The sequence below is a fragment of the Varroa jacobsoni genome, unplaced genomic scaffold, assembly GCF_002532875.2.
Source record: "Varroa jacobsoni isolate VJ856 unplaced genomic scaffold, vjacob_1.0 scaffold_473, whole genome shotgun sequence".
Taxonomy (NCBI): Eukaryota; Metazoa; Arthropoda; class Arachnida; order Mesostigmata; family Varroidae; genus Varroa; species Varroa jacobsoni.
The window spans coordinates 26,562-44,842 of record NW_019213375.1 but is presented as its reverse complement, the minus strand read 5'-3'; the positions used below and the strand labels follow the sequence as shown (position 1 = coordinate 44,842).

The 18,281-nt window shown below is 38.6% G+C and overlaps 2 protein-coding genes across 7 annotated transcripts; one reads left to right on the top strand and one right to left on the bottom strand.

Moving 5' to 3' along the window:
- Positions 1-154: 154 nt before the first annotated feature.
- Positions 155-12,644, top strand: LOC111260763 (putative phosphatidate phosphatase). 3 transcript variants are annotated; one of them, XM_022833758.2, is made up of 8 exons: positions 155-437; positions 4,413-4,564; positions 6,535-6,722; positions 6,983-7,169; positions 9,182-9,461; positions 10,614-10,690; positions 11,408-11,704; positions 12,376-12,644. In XM_022833758.2, the coding sequence occupies exons 1-6, from the start codon at positions 377-379 to the stop codon at positions 10,625-10,627; spliced, it is 882 nt and encodes a 293-aa protein (XP_022689493.1). In that variant the 5' UTR covers positions 155-376; the 3' UTR covers positions 10,628-10,690; positions 11,408-11,704; positions 12,376-12,644. The 3 variants fall into 3 exon arrangements, with proteins under 3 accessions (XP_022689493.1, XP_022689494.1, XP_022689492.1); XM_022833759.2 differs by lacking the exon at positions 10,614-10,690 and having other exon boundaries at positions 162-437; XM_022833757.2 differs by lacking the exon at positions 10,614-10,690 and having other exon boundaries at positions 166-437; positions 11,535-11,704.
- LOC111260761 (protein-L-histidine N-pros-methyltransferase) lies at positions 7,176-14,512 on the bottom strand. 4 transcript variants are annotated; one of them, XR_015311189.1, is made up of 3 exons: positions 12,987-14,512; positions 12,683-12,796; positions 11,506-11,616 (listed from the first exon to the last, which is right to left on the bottom strand). XR_015311189.1 is itself a non-coding variant. In XM_086968450.1 (1 exon), the coding sequence occupies exon 1, from the start codon at positions 14,316-14,318 to the stop codon at positions 13,290-13,292; it is 1,029 nt and encodes a 342-aa protein (XP_086824576.1). In that variant the 5' UTR covers positions 14,319-14,512; the 3' UTR covers positions 12,829-13,289. The 4 variants fall into 4 exon arrangements, 1 of the variants encoding a protein (XP_086824576.1); XR_015311191.1 differs by lacking the exons at positions 11,506-11,616; positions 12,683-12,796 and adding an exon at positions 7,176-7,423; XR_015311190.1 differs by lacking the exon at positions 12,683-12,796 and having other exon boundaries at positions 11,527-11,616.
- Positions 14,513-18,281: the final 3,769 nt, after the last annotated feature.

Here is an 18,281-nt window from a genome sequence, read left to right as displayed (position 1 = left end):
AAAACATCAAAATTTGACATTTATTGTATAGTAATATTGTCAGCAACAATGTAGCTTTTCAACTTGAAATTAATCTATGTGTAGTTGATCTTTAAAATTATTATTGTGCAACTGCTTCTTCTCTCTCTCCATGTACGCGTTTTCTAGTGCAGAGAAGCGTCAGCTGATTTCAGTAGTAGTAATAGTAGTGGCGGCAGCAACATCATCATGTTAAATAAGATTGGCAGTACATATCGTCCCTCTCCCTTTAGCGCCTCCGTCGATTATACCATTACGGTCTTATGGTTGGATTTGGGCGTACAGCTGCTTTCAGTAGTGAAAACTATTGACCTTCTTAGCACTTCACCCACTGCGTGCAAGGTATCAATCTTCAAATATGGGCTTACGCGATAACCCTGTGGCTATGGTTGTCGGTCACGTCATTTGCATTTTATTTGGTAAGTAAATTACGCAAGTACTTGTAACAGTTTTCTGTTACTAGTAGAATACAATATATCTGATTAACCAGGTGACAACAAGGCAGAAACAGAGACTGGTAAGAATACTTTAATACACTTACTTGCTTCTAATAGATCCGAACTTAATTCCGCCTATAGAATTTCTGCAAGTTATCAATTACCACTTACTGGTATTAGTAGGAATTAATCAGGGAGCAATATGGTCACTTTCGCGCCAATGTGATGTAGGCGAAGGTGGGAGTGTTTGCCGCTTCGATTTTTCTAGCGAGAAAACGTTGACTTAGAATATCTATGATACGAATTTTTAAAATTCATACAGGTTAGAAGTTCTGTGCAACTTACGTTGCTGAATTTCTTTCGTTAACTAAATCTTAAAACATGTGTTTATATTAGACATCTAAGTTTTTTTTTTGCATTTCATCGAACTTCTGTTGAACAATAAAAACCAAAAACTTATCTTTTTACTGCAGTTCCAACGGTAAATCCTTTTACAGAAGTTAACAGTGTTACCTAACATTATATGATCATTATGTCTATATGGTATAATGAAAGATTAGGCTGTATGGGCCACTACGTTTCGAGAATATAAGAAACCGGATGTCGTCGATACAAATTTTAGAGAAAAATAGAAGAGCTAAACAATACGAAAGTACAACTCAACATAGTAGGAATACATATACGTGTGTATATGTCTTAGTAAAATGTAGGCATCGTAGCTTCGCACTCGTTGTAGTAAATGGCGTTGCTGTCAACAGTGTATGCGGTTGCTGTCGAAAGAAATTTTGAAAGCACTTTTCGGATAAAACAGTATGTGTCGATACATACACCACATTGCGGATAGTTATTATCTCAGGTTATAATTTACCATGGATAATTATTATGGCATAGTCACGGTAGGTATACAAGTTTCAGTTTTGTTAAGTTGGCTTCGGAGAATGATATGCAAGATTACGATTTCTCCTCCAAGCAAGATTCACTTCACACAGTAGAATGTCAGAATAGCAGTGTAAACCTGTGATAGTAACTTGGCAATATATTATCATAACGAATCATTTTTGTGAGCCATGATCACAGCCGTTTTTAAAAAGTTTTTATTACACGACCGATTTTTTTGCACGCAATCAATGGTGGCTTACATAGCCTAAAATTGTGGGACTGTAGGAGCCAATTACAAAGGTGTTTTCATGTCTACTTCATATTTCGAACGTGTTTAAGTATAAAAGCATGCATGTCTTTCACGCGGCGTCCATAGTTCAATTTTAACAGTAGTAATTAAGACACACTTCTAAACTATCGTACCCTTTTGGTATTTCGTACGTCAATATTTTTTTTTTGTTTAGAAGTCTTTTTCGACAATCATATATCTATAATTGAACCTTATAGTGGAACTTGAATTTTGTCTTCTTGTTTAGAGAAAGTGTTTTATGTTAAATTCTGTCATTATTTAAACTGCCTCTCTGCGCACATTGAAGATCAGACAATAAAGACTGGCTGAGCGTAACAAATTGGGTACTTTAATGTATTTGTACGACAGACACCATTAGAAAACGTGTTTATACAGCCATAGAATTATAAAACTAGTAGTCAATGCCGTCTACATGCCGCTATTCGATCACCATATCCTCTCCTACCTAATAGTATCTGCATCTGGAATAGCACAGCGTGTAGTTTTACTTACACAACAATTTTATTCATTTAGTATTGACAAGTGTAAACAACGAGGTGAGCCCTTAGGATAATTGTTGAACATACTGGATTAGCTAAAAACATTAGCTTTCGGTCGATGAAACAACGGCTTATCAACTCCGAGTTATCACAGTGGTACGCTTCAACATTTTTATAATTTACCTGGTAGTGTTCATGATACAGCTCCGTATATGTCTTAATACGGTTATTTTCCATAATATATTGCTTTACACATATGGCCGTTTGTTGACTGAATTGTCATTTGATATATGTGATGCAGTATTTTCGTAATAAAAGTTCTAAAATATTAATTATTTTTTTGAATTCATTGAGTTTTTAATATTAGCGCATGATGCAGTTACAAATCCCTCTTACATACTTTAACGAATACTAAATGAGTAAGAGTTTTTGCTCATTAAAGAATCGCGAATCTTCAAAAGATGTTGAAGTGCAACGCTCCAAGTTAGTAAAGAATCGCATTTAGGTACATAGTACGGTCATGAGGTGAAGGCAGACGTACGAATTAAACAACGAATAGTGCTTATGCAAATCTTCAAAATGCAATCCAACGTTTATATATAAGTTCATCAAGTTAAAGTATACAAATATTTGATTGTCATAGAAATTCAAAAAACTGCGGATCGAAGTTTTCATTATACAAAAAAATTTAAATAAATTGACTAAAAAAACAGTCGAATTCGTATATTCTTTTTTGTGTCGGAGAAATGCGAAAGATACGATAGCTAATGGCGATTTTTGTTTCTACAATATTTGCTATGATTTTTCTCTGTGTGCACAATTATTTTTTTATTAACGCATCGAGTTTGATGCAAATAAAATAATACATTAGTAATGTATTATTATTTGCATAATGCCTCCACCTAAGTACCGATAAACAGTTTTTTTTTTTATAAAACCTTAGATATGTGTCCTTCTTTGGTTCCATGGAGCAGAACTGGTGGCGCAAATTATTCGGAAGCCTGGATTAACACGCGCGTTAGTGTATGACCCATGCTTCTCTTAGGCAAAATGTTGGATCGAGGACCTGTCCCTCAGAACTTAGTGCCCGCGATATGATTCGCTTCTGCACGACAAGCCACATAAGCGATCAGTGCACCACGTCATCGGCGTCGGCCAACAATCTGTCAGTTTGATTCCAACCCTATTACAGATAATGGCGTACGAGGCCGAAAAAGAAGACATTACATTCTGCGCGTCACATGATCAACTGAGTCCAACTTCGGAAAGCAGGATCAGATCATCAACAAAGCAAGCATTAGCACTGTTGGCGGTGTCGGGTCTCTTTTTCTCCGTGGTTACCGGCATCTAAGTAAAGGGCGGGAAAAAGCTTGTACAAAGAATGAAATAGTGTACGAAGAGTCAGGTTTAAACTGTAAAGATTCCAAATTAAAAAAAGAGAGTAAGAACTGTATGAGGGCCGTTGTAGGATTATCGAGACGGCACACAGACATACAGGCATAGATTAATCAAAAGGGAGAAGCGTAAAAAGTGCTGTGCCAATAAGAACAAGCGGCCGAGAATGGCGCAGCTATGCGCGGCAGTGAAGCACGCCGTAACGATGAACTGCCTTTATATATAGTTTATATAAAACACTGAGCGTTTAGTCAAACCCGCGACACTTAAAAATTCTACCGATTCTTTCCGACTGCGCTATGAGGATTTCAGAGATCTCCTAAGATGAGGCTTACGAGACCTTGAATGTTCCTCCGTGAACTCGCGTCACGGCTTGCCGTTTGTGGCAGGATATTTCGTTCTGAAATTCCTTTTGTTAAAGTCTACAAGCGGCGCCGGTACGCCTTATGCACTGTCTTCCTTTATAAAATCTTCTTTTGTGGGCACCTAATCCTTCTCAACTGGGCTCTCCATTGATTTTTGTACTTCTGGGGCATTAACACGTAGATCAGACGTCACAAACAGTTACGTGTAGTACAGATGTTTATAATGGCGAATCAATCCCCGAGCGGTCAGCGATCTGTTGTCGATTTGATAAGTGATGTTTGCGCTTTCCGCCTTATTTTCTGTCGTCTGCGAACAAGCAGGATCTCGACATATTTCTGGCCAGTTTCATATATAGTGTTCTAGGCCTGTAGGTTTAAATCTCATTGCTCCACTAAACTGTTAAGACCTGGGTATTTGGTCAAAGCTTTTCAATGTATATGCCAACCGCTACCATACTGAAGGTTAAGAAGGCCTAAAAAGAAACAAATAAAGTATATTCTTAATAACGTAGAGTAAATCATATTTCAGCGGCTCTTCCTGTCCAGCTCTTCTATTTCGTGGGTAAGCCTTACAAACGAGGTTTTTTTTGTGACGATGAATCTTTAAGACACCCGTACCACGAAAGTACCGTTACCAGCACCGTTCTATATATCTACGGATTCGGACTTCCAATTTTAACAGTATGTAATAAACTTTATTTTTCTTCAATAGTTCGTTATAGTTAATAAGTCACATAATGCGAATACTGCAAGATCCAAGGGAACTCGACTTGCTCGGGTTAATTTGTTTTTTTACAGGATTTTAGAATGCGATGTCATGACATCTTAACGGTTCGTCTCTGCTGCTGTATTTTATCGGTCGGACTATATATGTTTACTGGAATTGTCTTAATCGGTGTCCTTGAAAAAAATTTTTATTGAGCCTGCAAATGATACAATACGATCGTATACTTATTCGAGCAATTTTAGTGTGTGTCCGACGGTAGTGCTTCAACAAGCAGCTCCTGGATCTACCCTACCATTAAAAACTTTGCTATAGCATTTACAATACTAACTCAACAAATTTAAAGCGAGGACCAGCAATCCTAAAACGTTTAAGCAAAGTTATTGGACTGTTTAAAAGGCAGTGCTTACTTGATCTTCATCTCTCTTCGACAGTGAGAACGATTTTATTGAAGGATGTTTAGGTAGATGATGGTTAAGTTTGGCGAATAGGGAGGTGTTGTTCAATGATTACAATGAGCCTCAGCTTCTAATCCACTTTTCGCTAGCGAATACTGATTCATTAGTTTGTGCAAAAATATATGAAATGATAACCGTTTTATTTTAAATCAAATTGGCATCCCAAAGTAGCTTACCTTCGATATTAGTATCGTCCTTTTTCAACCTGCTGTATCAGTAAGAATTACATTTTCGCGCAGAAGCTAAGTAAATGACTTAAATCCGGTACGGTCGGTAGTCATTGTTTTAGACACTTGCGCTAAAGCTGCGAGAGCTTTAAATAATCAAGCTTTAATTTAGGAGCTCAAGCGGTATACCTTTAAACGTGGTTCCTTCTCATGTTAGATGCCAGTTCACTCCAACTGTAATTAACATCAAGCAAATAGCTCCATCAAGGAACAAAAGTCGTATTGTTGTGAACATATTGGATTCATTTCAAATCAGTCCGATAAGGGATCGGGTTAATTATAGTCTTTATTGGATAATATGGAGGTTTCATGCACTAAAAATACATGAGACATGTGAGACCAAATCTGTATTCCTACGTATATCGCTGCTGTGGTCTATAGACTAAACAGTGGATGAAACACTGCTTAGGATCTTCAGCTTTGCCAAGCCTTCATCAGTAGCTTAAAGGAACTTAGCCATCATATCTACACATAATATGCTGCTCTTTTGTTACCTTGTTGTATATTACCATGTTCGAAACAAACCCAGACAAGTACATCGAGACCCACGGACGAAATACCCAGCAACCATAATCCAAAAGTGTGGTGCGTAGTATTTTATATCGAAGCTAACACTCTGCTGTGTAAGCCTGCCCGTCGTGAGTTTCGGCAGGAAACTGAAACTCGCCCTATCACGCTTTAGGTGACCTTTGTCAGAATGAACTGCGCGTTAAAAAACTATGCCGTTTTATAAGTAGTAGCTTCTTTGTGATTATAAGAGCTGCAAACTCACAGTAATGATAACTTGTACAGATGGGTTTACCTTGACATTTTTCGTGCTACACAGTGGATCGCATATGATATTGAATTTCCGATCCGATTCAAGGACTGCTTTAAATACTAGTGGCTCGCGGGTGAAGCACCTCCCTCTACTAATATAGTAACGCGGATTCGAATAGACATATTTGATCGTGCAGATGGATAGATGCAATACTAACGCAGTTTGAGAAGTAAAACTCAGGACATATACTATAGAGTGATTGGAGGTATACTTTCAGAGTGTGAAAATGTTCTTTTATTGAGGAAACTGGATTATTTGTATTGAAAACATTACCGGTTACGCTCAACCGTAGAATTGTATGTTAGGTTGAACTGGTAACTTTAAATTATTAATGTAAACAAAGCCCTCCAGAGGCCACGTGGAGTACTGGAAGAACCAATATAGCAAACACTTCTTTACTCTAATTCTTTGTTTTATTATAGTTCATCATCGTGGAGATTCTCAACGTACGTCTAGGGCAGCCCAATCTCGAACCCCAATTTGAAAAACCATTCCTTCGGTACCGTGTGCCCAGCTTTATTCAGAACATTTATCAAAATACATGGCCGTTTCTTCTCGGCGCAACTATTCAGCAGATGGTCACTGATATCGCCAAATACACCACTGGACGGTACCGTTAAGCACACAGTGCATTTTTTTAATATATTTAAATATTCCGAATTATTATGCTAATATTTTTAATGATTGTTTTTGATCTGACGCTTAGCGAAATACATTGCCTTAATGATAAAGCTTGTATTTATGGGTATGATACTGCATTCCGAACATTTTTAATTAATATAAGCATCCCTTTGTAAAATGTATTCTTGCCATGTAGTTTAATAGGATTCTATTTGTGTGCTATTTCTTCTTTCCCTATTACTGCAATAGGCTTCGTCCACACTTTATTGCGGTATGTAATCCACAATATCTCGATGAATTGTGTAAACTGCCCTATAAATACATCGTGGATTTCGAGTGCAATACAAAGTATACCGAGAAGCACCTTAAGGAAATGCGATTGTCGTTTCCATCTGGACACTCCTCATTCTCAATGTTTTGTATGCTTTGGATCATTGTAAGTAAAAGAATATACACGACGTTTTTTATATTTTCTTTTGTAGAATATAAAAACGTTTACAATTGACGGAGCATTTGCTTCAGCTGTCAGTGTATTTGCCTAATGGGCAACCTGTAATTTCGCAATTCTGAATTTGCAGCTTATGCAGTTGAATGCTTCTTTTCATGTACATCGCTAGTCGAATATTCGTTTTTTGAGAAGGAGAAACTTCGCTTGGAACTTTCACAGCAGGCACATCACGGACAAGTCGCCTAGAATAGAACATAAATCGATATATCTTATATTAATTTCTATGAATGTATTCGCACAGGCATGTATTAATTTATATCTATTTATTGGATATTAGCTTACGTCGTGTACGGGTAGGTTCCTACCAAGGGCCACTCACGCTTTTTTTCAAAATAAGTAAATTCTTCTGTTAAGTGTATTGACATTTTATCGTTCTTACAAGTGGATATTGCATGGCTTATACTATGCTCGGTCAGATTTGAGTCTGGAGGTTAATTAGGTAGCGCTATAAATTTTTTGAGCGAATATAATCAAAAAGTGGATGTACATTTCTTTGCTTTCATAGATTGCTTATGTACGAACATAGTTTATTTTACTATATAACAATTCCACCTGCCATTATAGCATGCATCCAGTAAAACATAGTGCTAAAATAGCGTTCTGCAATATAACATTCGACTAAACTGTTATGTGTAAATTTCGACGAAGTTGTGCAGCTACGGCATATATCTTCTACTAATTGTACGAGCTTAAGGAGGTCGAAGATAACAAAGTGGTTTCTTAAATGTGCAGATAAGTTTAAAATGATCCGGGCATTACATCTGAAAAAGATCATTGAAAGTGGCTTATCGCATTATTTCGGCAGATGCTTCTAAATGCGGAAGTTGCGCAAATTGTCTCTTGAGTGCACTATACATAAGTCCATCTGTCATGGGCTCAGTTCTTAAGAAACCCATCTTTGGCTTTTACTCTTCGCCGTCAGTAATTCCTTTGCAATTTTTGTGCAAAGAAATCTTATGTTGAGCAAACAAGAGAGGCACAGCCAACGCTTCCGTGATCACACCAGCTCGTTCTTCCATTTGAAGTATATGCGGGGACGGCCACCTGGTAGCGAGCAATTTAAAAATAAAAAATCCGGTGCATTTACATAATTTTTTATTATAAACTTTATACCCTCAGGATCTTACTTAAATAAAATCAATATTGTAGGCTCTTGGGCTTTTTGTATGGCCTGTCTTACTTACTTAGTCACCTGTCTTACTCAGTTTTTGGCGCCTATTTTATATACATCTAGCCCTATTTCTAAAATGGCGGCACGAATCCTCTTAACGTTGTCCACTGACTATGAATTATTCTAGTATACTTTACTTTTTGACAAAAACGGTCCATTACATGATCTAGGAGGCCATTGATATCACCCAGCCTGGAAGTCAACTACTCACCTTAAGTGAATACTGCGATTATGTTGTTAGGTATGTGGTAGACCATCCTGCCGAAACTATATATATATTGAAAATCTTTTTCAACGATGCGGATATCTTTTGGTAGTGACCAGAGTTTAAAATTTTGCTGAAAAAGAGAAGGCCACCGATGGTCTCGGCCTAAACGCCGCACACGATATTGTTTCTTTTGAGATGTAATGTCCTAGCCTAAATAGGATTCTCGGTCTACGAGAGACCACAGACAATGGACGAACCTAAGAAAAATATTCGTGTTGCCATTTTAAAGGTAGAGGCAGATGTAAACGAAAAAAATGGTCTAACACTGAATGAAGGGAATAACGGTTATGAAAAAGGCAAGCGAATCCATTTCACTATTATTGTATTTAAGTAGAATCTTAAATGCGTGAAGTGCGTAATAACGATTTATTTGAATATATTTACTTGTGTTTTTTGGCGTCATCTTGGAGTCGCCTGCGACTAGATGGTCGTGGTAATAGTGCGCAAAGCAAACACTGTACCTAACTTGTGATATTTTTATTCTTCTTATGCTTACTTCAGCTTTATTTAGAGAAGAGGTTGACCGTACCGTGTGTCATGCTTCAAGCTGGAAAGGTTATTCTTCAGTCGCTGTTCTTTTACATAGCCTGGTTTACTGCCATGTCGCGTGTATCCGATTATAAACATCACTGGAGTGACGTCTTATCAGGAATGCTCATAGGTTCTGTGACTTGCGCTGTTGTATTTACAAAAATCGCACCGATCAGCAACATCAAATTTTACAGCTGCAGCGTACGCCAAGATCAGGATCCGTCAGAACCACTCGAACAGATTCAGCAAGGTAACGGCGAGACACAATACATTGCCATTCATCGACAACAGCATCAACAAGCGCATCCGCAGCATCAGCAGCTGAGATTGCATACGAACTATCAAGACCACGAAGACAGACTTTCGGTCGAGCCTTTAGAGCGTAACCATTCAGTTCCGGCTTAGATTCATGTGGTCTGTGTGTCGGGAACAAGTAAAGCTGTTTTAATCTGGTCGCAGTTCAATCAAAACTAGAATTACTGTTTCAAGCGTCGCAATTCGCAATATACTGAATTGTGAAGTTACTAAAAGTCACATAAGAGTTGGTTTTAATTGTTTTGTAAGTCATTGAGGGGACTTACGAAATTTTAAAAGTTAATCAACAGCTAGCTTCTGCGCCAACGTACGAGTTGATTTATTGAACAACGCTCCCAAAAGTCTGCTATTTGCTTTTTGTATTCTGTCCAGTAACCTCAGACAGCAAATCAAGTTACGTTTTGCCTAAAAGGGCTACAATCATTTGTGACGTTGCCATAGTTCTAATTTATTTCTCGAACGGAAAATACTTTACTTTCGACGGTCGAAATTATGAGTTGCTAAACGTTTATGCATATTATAAAGCGGCTCCTATCTGTCGAGTATTTGTGTCGAAAGTTGTATATTTTTCATTTGTGTAATAACTATGATATTTGAGAGTGAATAGGAAAATCTCAACTTACTAGAAGCTGAACTTTAGGATTTGATTAAAGATTTCAAGAGTCTGTTTTTATTTTCCCCCAAATAGGCTTAATGTAACGTTTTGCTTCGACGAAAAAAATCGAATGAAATACGTTAAAAAATAAGGTTAAGGGTATCACAAAATGCAATAACATTAGAAAAAAGGTTACTTCACAGTCTCGTTCGATAACCAATTTCATCCGAACTGTGTTTTTTTTTGTATGCACAATATATGGAACATATTTGGGTTAAGGTCTGCCTTCTTGCTACGAATGCACCGTGCCACCGGTATTGTTAATACTAAGAATGAGCAGCAATTACCAGAACAAACCGAAGCCTATTTTTCATTTGCCTAACCTTTAGTTCATTATAAGGTACCATTTATTAATCTCTATGGTATAATGGCTACACGTTTGTACTCGCACGAATCCGTTAACTCCGTGTCTCATTTATGGGTAATTTTAAGTCAACGTCAAATGAAGTCGACGGCATGGATTACAAGGTAGTGCCGTCCTCAAGGTTTTTTATCGGAAGCGTTGCCAGGTATTAATGAAATATTATTACCACTTGTATTCAATGAATTGTATTAATCTATCGATTAGAACGACAAACTAAATCCCTCGAAAATTCTAGAATGTGTTTAATATGCAGTGTACGCAATGTCAATACTTTAGTTGTGGCTAAAGTCATGATTAAAGTCGAGCAAGTCCTAAGATCAACAACCTTTGGGCATTAGAGACATTCTCATAGAAAAGCTGCTTAAGCTTTAAATTTCATAGATGTTTCGGTGCTGGGTTTTCCACCGGATGTCACCTTGCAGTGGCGGTTTAGTCTAACCTTAGGTTTTTTCTACCAAAGTTTAGTTCCGGTAGTATTTTTATTATGGCTTGAAAACTAGGGAACGTTATGTTGTATAAATATATAAATTAGAAGTGAATATCAATAGCTAAGAAAAAACCTTTCCCCTTATGTTAATGGACACTTTCTTGTGCATTAATCGAATGAGGTAGAGCGCATACTATGAGGCCATGGGACGACTTTATTTGGTTGGAAAGCGTGGATGGTAAAAAAAAGGCTAAAACATGATAGGCTTTGTTTTGCGTCTTGCTTAATCAAAATCGTATCAGTATATACAGCACCTTTTCTGACAATGAGCGGAAACATGCATACTTAGTTGAAACCAAAAGTTCTGCTCGTGGTGCATTCCTATACCATATTTGGCAGGTGTGTTAAACTTCATCTTTACCATTTTATTCCTAGGTCGGTGAGGCTTGCAGTTCTCTGTCCTCCTTGTGCATCGATTGCTTCCGGGATGCTACCTTCTTGTGAAAGATTTATATTCTTTGAGAAGAGTAGGCCCTGGTGAAGACTTTTGAGGTCTTTGCAGGCGAGGATGATCACCCGTCACGCGTTGCTGAGACTGTTCTCATGAGGCCCAATTTTGGTCTTCCGTGAGGTCAACAAGCCCACTAGGCAGTCAAAATTGCCAATCAATTACGACAATACAGAAACAACGGCCAAGAAGAAACTACAATAGTAAAACTTCCGAAAAATATGGTAAATAGATGTTATATGTGGTTTATGTGGGTTCCGTAGCATTCGATCGTAATTAAGATACCCTTTATTCCTCGAACATTCAACACTTCAAAGATCGACTGAAACACAATAGAAAATTGTCCACACCCTAACACGTGTTACGTGCTTCACTAAAATCCCTTGAAAGCTTTTTACTGACGAAATTACTAGCGAGTGAGGGTTTCTTATCTACGGCAACAAGCACTCGTTAGTTTATATATTCCTAATATTACTGTAATGTGGATTAATGTATTTGCAGGAGAGAAGGGCGTATGTTTTCATAAAACAAAGCAACGCAATGCAATAATGAATACGATTGAAATAAATGTGAGCGTTATTGCTCGTAGTAGCCAATATGCAAGCGAGTGGCGTCTATTAAGTTACATTTTGCTTTATCCCTACACATCTGTTAGCACTATTTTCACACATATGTGGCTGTGAACCAACCAAGTATCCTTAAATCTGATTAATCATTATTCTTATTCCCATCTGTCGTCCACTAGAAATGTACGTTTTTCTAACCGCAGTGATTTTCCAGTTTACCAAATATTCTGTTAGAATATTACTATCCTTTTTTTAAATAGTAAAGTTTAGTTAGAAATAGTATAATCTGAATACGAAGTCACTGATTCAAATTTCGAACTTCATTTCAGAACATTCTGGCAAATAGCGGACTGTTTCAATTGGCCATCGGTCGTTTTCTTATATAACAATGGATATCTACAATAATAGTACCGATCTAAGTAATTAACGATACTTCAAGAATGCCGAAGAGGACTTTTTAACCGATTTGACAGCTAAAGTCTGATTCTTGTACAGAGACCCATATATACAAGTATGTATGCACTATGCATAAATTGTATTGACTGAGCACTGCTAATTGTACTGTCACTTACTTAAATAAACAAATTAACTAATAAAATATTGTTGTTGTTTTTTGCCCTGTGACTGTATCCTTACTTTTTTTTAATAAATTGTAGTTCATTGAACGCTACATCTGGATAACGATGCGTTCCCAGCGTTGAAAACTGTGTAATTAAGATCACCAAAAAACTGTTTTCACAGAGGAACTCGCTAGGAAGCAAAAAAAAAAAAGAGACAAGTCATTTAAAAATGAATAAATCTATTTAATGATGAGTACATAATATTTTATAGTCATCTTTGGTCTAAGGAATATACTTCACTGTTACAGAGAACATTACGAATGTTCTTACAACTGCTCCGTAAAATGCAAATACTTCATTTAAATTAAGCGATGATTTACCAAAGCAAATCTGGGTAATGTCAGTCGTTGCCGGCGGAATTGCTATACTCCAGATAGGCAGAAAGTAGTATATGCACCAGTATTTCACAAGTGTCACACACCCTGAAGAACCAACCGTCCATTTGTTTACGAACACCATATAAAAACATATCCGTAATATTATTCACCCTAATCATGCTGGCCTCAAAAAAAAATCAGTTCTCGAGTTCTTTATCTATCATCTGGCGTAAATAGTAATCGTGAATTCCCACAGATTCAATAGTAGTACTGACTAGTCCTTGCAAGAATATTTTTCGCTTCCATTTACAGTGTGGTCTCATGCTGGAGGACAAGGATTACATCGTGAAGCCAGTAATATGGTTGATGAAGATCACCTTCGCAAAGATATGGAAGACGGGACCATGATTTTAAAATGTAACCCAGCGGAACTAGGACGCACTCGACTAAAGAATCTATCTGGTCTTCCATCGTTCTGCCGCGAACTTCAATTGGCTGCGAGGCTGTGTAATGAGGAGGATTATTCTCAACATACTGACTAACTGGCAGAACTAACGCAAGTAGAATGATGCCATCTTTAGCTAACTTGTGAGGAATGTTTTTCAAGATAGTAATTGGCTCATCACAGCGATCCAAAAGGTTAAGAGCAGCTATCATAGAATATTTCATGTTGTCGCTGGGGGAAGACCACGCATCTACTTCCTTAACGCTGTAACCGCGGCGAGCTAATATTTTCCTCATGACGAGCGAGACCTCTGTCACATACGTCTCTTTAAAGAAACGACTAAATCTGGCTGTGACGTTCCCATCTCCGGCTCCTAAGTCTAGCACTGACTCTGCGAGATGATCCGAGCTCCAACCGGTTAGTTTGAGGAATTGCTTTTCTGATAGCACAAACATCGACCCCCGGTTAAGCCACCCATTGAGAGACGTTTTTGATGTCGCCCATCCTAAAAATACTCGCATCATGGCATGCCATAACTGTGTACCCAGCCAAGAACTTTTTTCGGTACTTTGCTCGATGAATTCCTGGGTGTCTTCGTCACACGATAACTGTATGAACTTAGATCGAACATTTTCGCTCCTAATTGCATCAAGATCTATGTGATACCATTGAGAGCGATCGATATTAGCAAATTCTTGTTCCTTCACCAACCGTTCGTAAACAGCACGAGCGATTGGCGAGTGAATATAAGGTTTAATACGCCTTTCTTCCGTCCCCATCAGGATGGTGCTAGCAAACACTGCCGCTAGCAATGTTAGAGCAATGGCGAAGCTTCGGCTAGGTGCCGAACGGTCTCCGAAGATCGCATCAGCATAGGAGCAGTAGTACATCCACTAAAAATAAAGGAATATATATATCATGAGAATTAAAACGTTGAATTACACGCTTCGTTCACACAGTTTAGCAAATAAGCTAACTTCTTTTGGATCACAAACATGTAAGTAATCAACCACGACACCGGCCATTGTAATTGGACCGGCAAAGTCTGTCGTCACTTTTTTCACGGGTCATCAACTGGTGTTTGTTTGCAAACATTTGTCGCTTGGACGCGACGATGATTTTGATGGAATAGCAAACGCGCTAGTAATATGAATGAGTAGCTCCGTTTGCCATCGGATCAGCCCGATTTACGTAGCTTAATTCATAATAGCTATTCTTTTTTTTTAGGAAATACCTTTGTTACTCACTAGTACGTACGTGCGATTGAATACCGCAATAAATGCAAGATGCCACATTATAAACGTGGTAACATAAAAAATAATACCAAGTTGCGACTATAATTTGGATAAATTTTTCTCCTTACATTTCAAAAATGTTAAGCGCTCTATCAATTAGTATTTTTTTAAACAAGTTCGTCTTCATACTGATTGTGACCACCTGATGGGATACCTGCAACGATACTTGCTTAATGTTATGCAAGAGAGCAGTAAATAAAGCTTTCACAACACTTTTTGTTATCTGGGGTAAAAAAAACCTTGAAAGCTCCTCAATAGTAATTAGCACTGGTCCTGAGAAAAGAAAATCTATGGTGCAGAGCTTGGATCTTTGGGTACTGGAAGTAATGCTTATGGTGTTTTAAATTCCTGGCCGCGCTAGTGCTTAACTGGTTTTAGTATGGTCAAATATCCCTTGAACATTTTGGTCTACTCTTTTGCCTTTATCGGTTTCTCACTATATTTCGAGTTTTATCGGAATCGTCGTTAGAGACTCCATCAGACGGCTAGCTCCTAGCATGGAACGAAGCATATTTACGCCCAGATTCGAACCTATACCACAACATGTCCCTAAGAATAGCATAAACGTTTCCCACTACGTCATCACGGTGATTCTGCTTTATCTAACAACTGCATAGAGTGATCTCGCTCAGTATGTATTCCCATTTTCTTTTCTACTTGAAAAGGAAACATTACATAGGTAGCTGTTGCACACCTTATAATGATTGCCAACTTTAGGCTTGAAGAATTTGAGTAGTTACTGGAGAAATTAGAACAGGTTCGAAAGAATTGGCTTCAATTTAGAACGCCTCTACCAGCCGTAGATACGGCTTACAAGTCTGAAATGACAAGGCGTATGTAATTGCTGCTGCCATCAGCAAGGTTAAATGTTAGTACTTCGAACTGTTTTTGAAAACTCCGATAATTTAAAATATGGAGCTACTCTTGAGATAGATGTCGCTTGTAGGCCTAGAAGTAAAAAAAATAAAGTAAGAATGTCTATGAAAAAATTATGTGGTCGGATAAAGCCAGTTTTATGCGCTTTCTATTTTACGAAAAATCCCCATTTGGTAAATTGTCAATAGTCAAGTCCGCTATGAATTATAGTCTCCGATAGGATCGTTAACCATGAAGTGCATCGTGTAGTGCTGTGGGACACTGTAATTCCGTATTTATTAACCCTACACGACATCTCTCTATTTTTCGTATACGGATTTTTTCGAACAGTAGTGGGCAAAGAGCCACTGTGCCGTAACTAAATGTGTTTCTCAATCGACAATAGGCTTGCATATATAATAACAGGTACGCCGATGGACGTGGTTCACCGAGGTGACTACTTCATATATATCACTCGCGTTATTAGCGACAAAAGTACTGTTAAAAATCTGAGCTCCATTGGTGAAATAAAGGCATAAATTATATACACATGATTGCGACACGCAATTGATATGAGCAAAAATCAGTGTGCCATTTATGACATTCAAGTAACTAAATTATTAGAGTTGATGTAATTGTAAAGTAATAGACACTTTTTTTAGATATACATTGCTAGTAGCATACCCGTTTTTACCATCGTTCCAGTATGAAACCTACGTCGTCTCCGTGTATATCTACCGGACTTTGACACTGAATAACTACAGGCTATTAGCAGAGTAAATCTAACTGGTAAATACTACAGTCTTCTTGGAACTTCTGAGTGGAAACCGGTTGAGTTTATTTCAGAAGCGCAGTGCGTGAATGGTCCAAACGTTTCGGAGCGGAGATTGGAGTAGTGGAATGCAACGAACCTATACAAGACATTTCTGGCAGCGTCGAACGCCAGTCGCTGTTCCATCAACTAGTTTTAAAGACTTTGGAATCCCACCCGGTGCATTCCTTTAAAGAATGCAAATGGGCCTGTACAGCGCAACAGAAGGTTAAACGCACTGGTCATTGGAGGTTACTAGAAGACATTAACCGCGGGATGAGGTCATCCTGCCAGATAACCGTGGCCGAGTTACAATGAATTCGTTATAATAACATAAATATACAAATACACTTCTACGCTTATCTAAGCACACAGGGAAGCACCCGCTCCTGCTGGCGAATGACAAGAATAAACCATTCCGCTTCAGAAATTTTGTAGAAATCGACTTAGACCATGTAATGATATATATATTTTGAGCCGGCCAGTGGCTCATCGTTCCTTCAGTTTGGTGGCAGTGATGGAATCGAAAAAGGCGAAAGGGTCCCCTCTTTCTGGATAGTTTGCAGCAAACCCAGCAGGGGCTATTGACTTTGCCGCTAGCTGACCGACCAAGTGGCTAATGGGAATTAAGCATCTGGCGGCGGAACAGTAATGGCGTCAAGACCAAGTTATGATGCATATACAACAGTACCTGTATGGCTCCAATCTGGTTTTATACGGTCTAGAGGCCGGAAAACTAGATTTTAAACAAAAACTGGAAGAACACTTCCTTTTGGATGAAGTCGGTCTTCCGAGAAATTTTTCAAACCTGTGAAAGCGAAAGGAAAGTCTTTCGAGAACTTCGGAGATCATAGAAGCTTACATAGTGTTATTCCTGCACCGAACATGGAAACTTTCAAGTTAATTGTTCATGCATATGACCGGCGGGCGCCAAGCTCCGCCAGGTGGGTTTCCCAGCTGCCAGGAAACCGAAGAAGCATTCTAGGACTCACCTCGTTAGTCATACAGTTTCGACCAGCGATCAGACCCCATTGTATGAACGCAGTTGTCAAGTCGTCCCAGCCTAGCAGCAATCTTGCATCATGTGCAAGGCTGAGTATCGACGTGATTGGACCTTCTTTCAGCTTCTAGGCTTCACCCTTTGTTTTCATACAATAGAACGGTTGGAGTCCAAGTATTTTCTACATTCGACTTGCGGGCAGTTACTGGCAGATCATCTTAGCACCCTAGGATAAGAAGAAAACGGCATTTTGCATTCCATAAGGCTTGGATCAATTCAAACGAATGCCCTTTAGATTGGCTAACGTTCCAACGTTAGCCAATCTAAAGGCATTTCTAAGCCATTTCTCCCGACCCAGATAAAGCAGCTGCTATAGGTGTCCTGAAACTTCCTACGACCGTCCGCGAGCTGCAAATTTTTCTGAGGCTAGCGTTCTACCACTGTCGATTTGTACGGGCTTTGTCGAAGACGCCCAGCTGCGACTTACTGAAAGCGAGTTATGATTTTTTCGGGGCATCGCGCAATAAGATTCGTTTGCTAGAACACGATTTCGAAATCTAACATTGGAGTGGCACAGCGAACCCCATTGTTGACTACCTGCCACGTCTAGACATTGTGACAGTTCTGAGCAAGACATTGAACCGAGGCGCTGACTTTGGGTCAACTACAGCGCCCCATATGATGATATGTCTACGCTAGGCTCAAATTGTAACTACGCTTCAGAAAGGCCGCGAAGTTGTTCTGTCATCCAAGGACAGCAAATAGTTGAAATCCTATTATGTAGAGTCATGCTTTACCATTTGGGAAACGAGGTCTCCGGCTGGTCTTCTTACGATTTGTCGAACTAGCAGGGATAGTTCTCCTGCTTTCAAGGTTATTCCAACTTGACAAA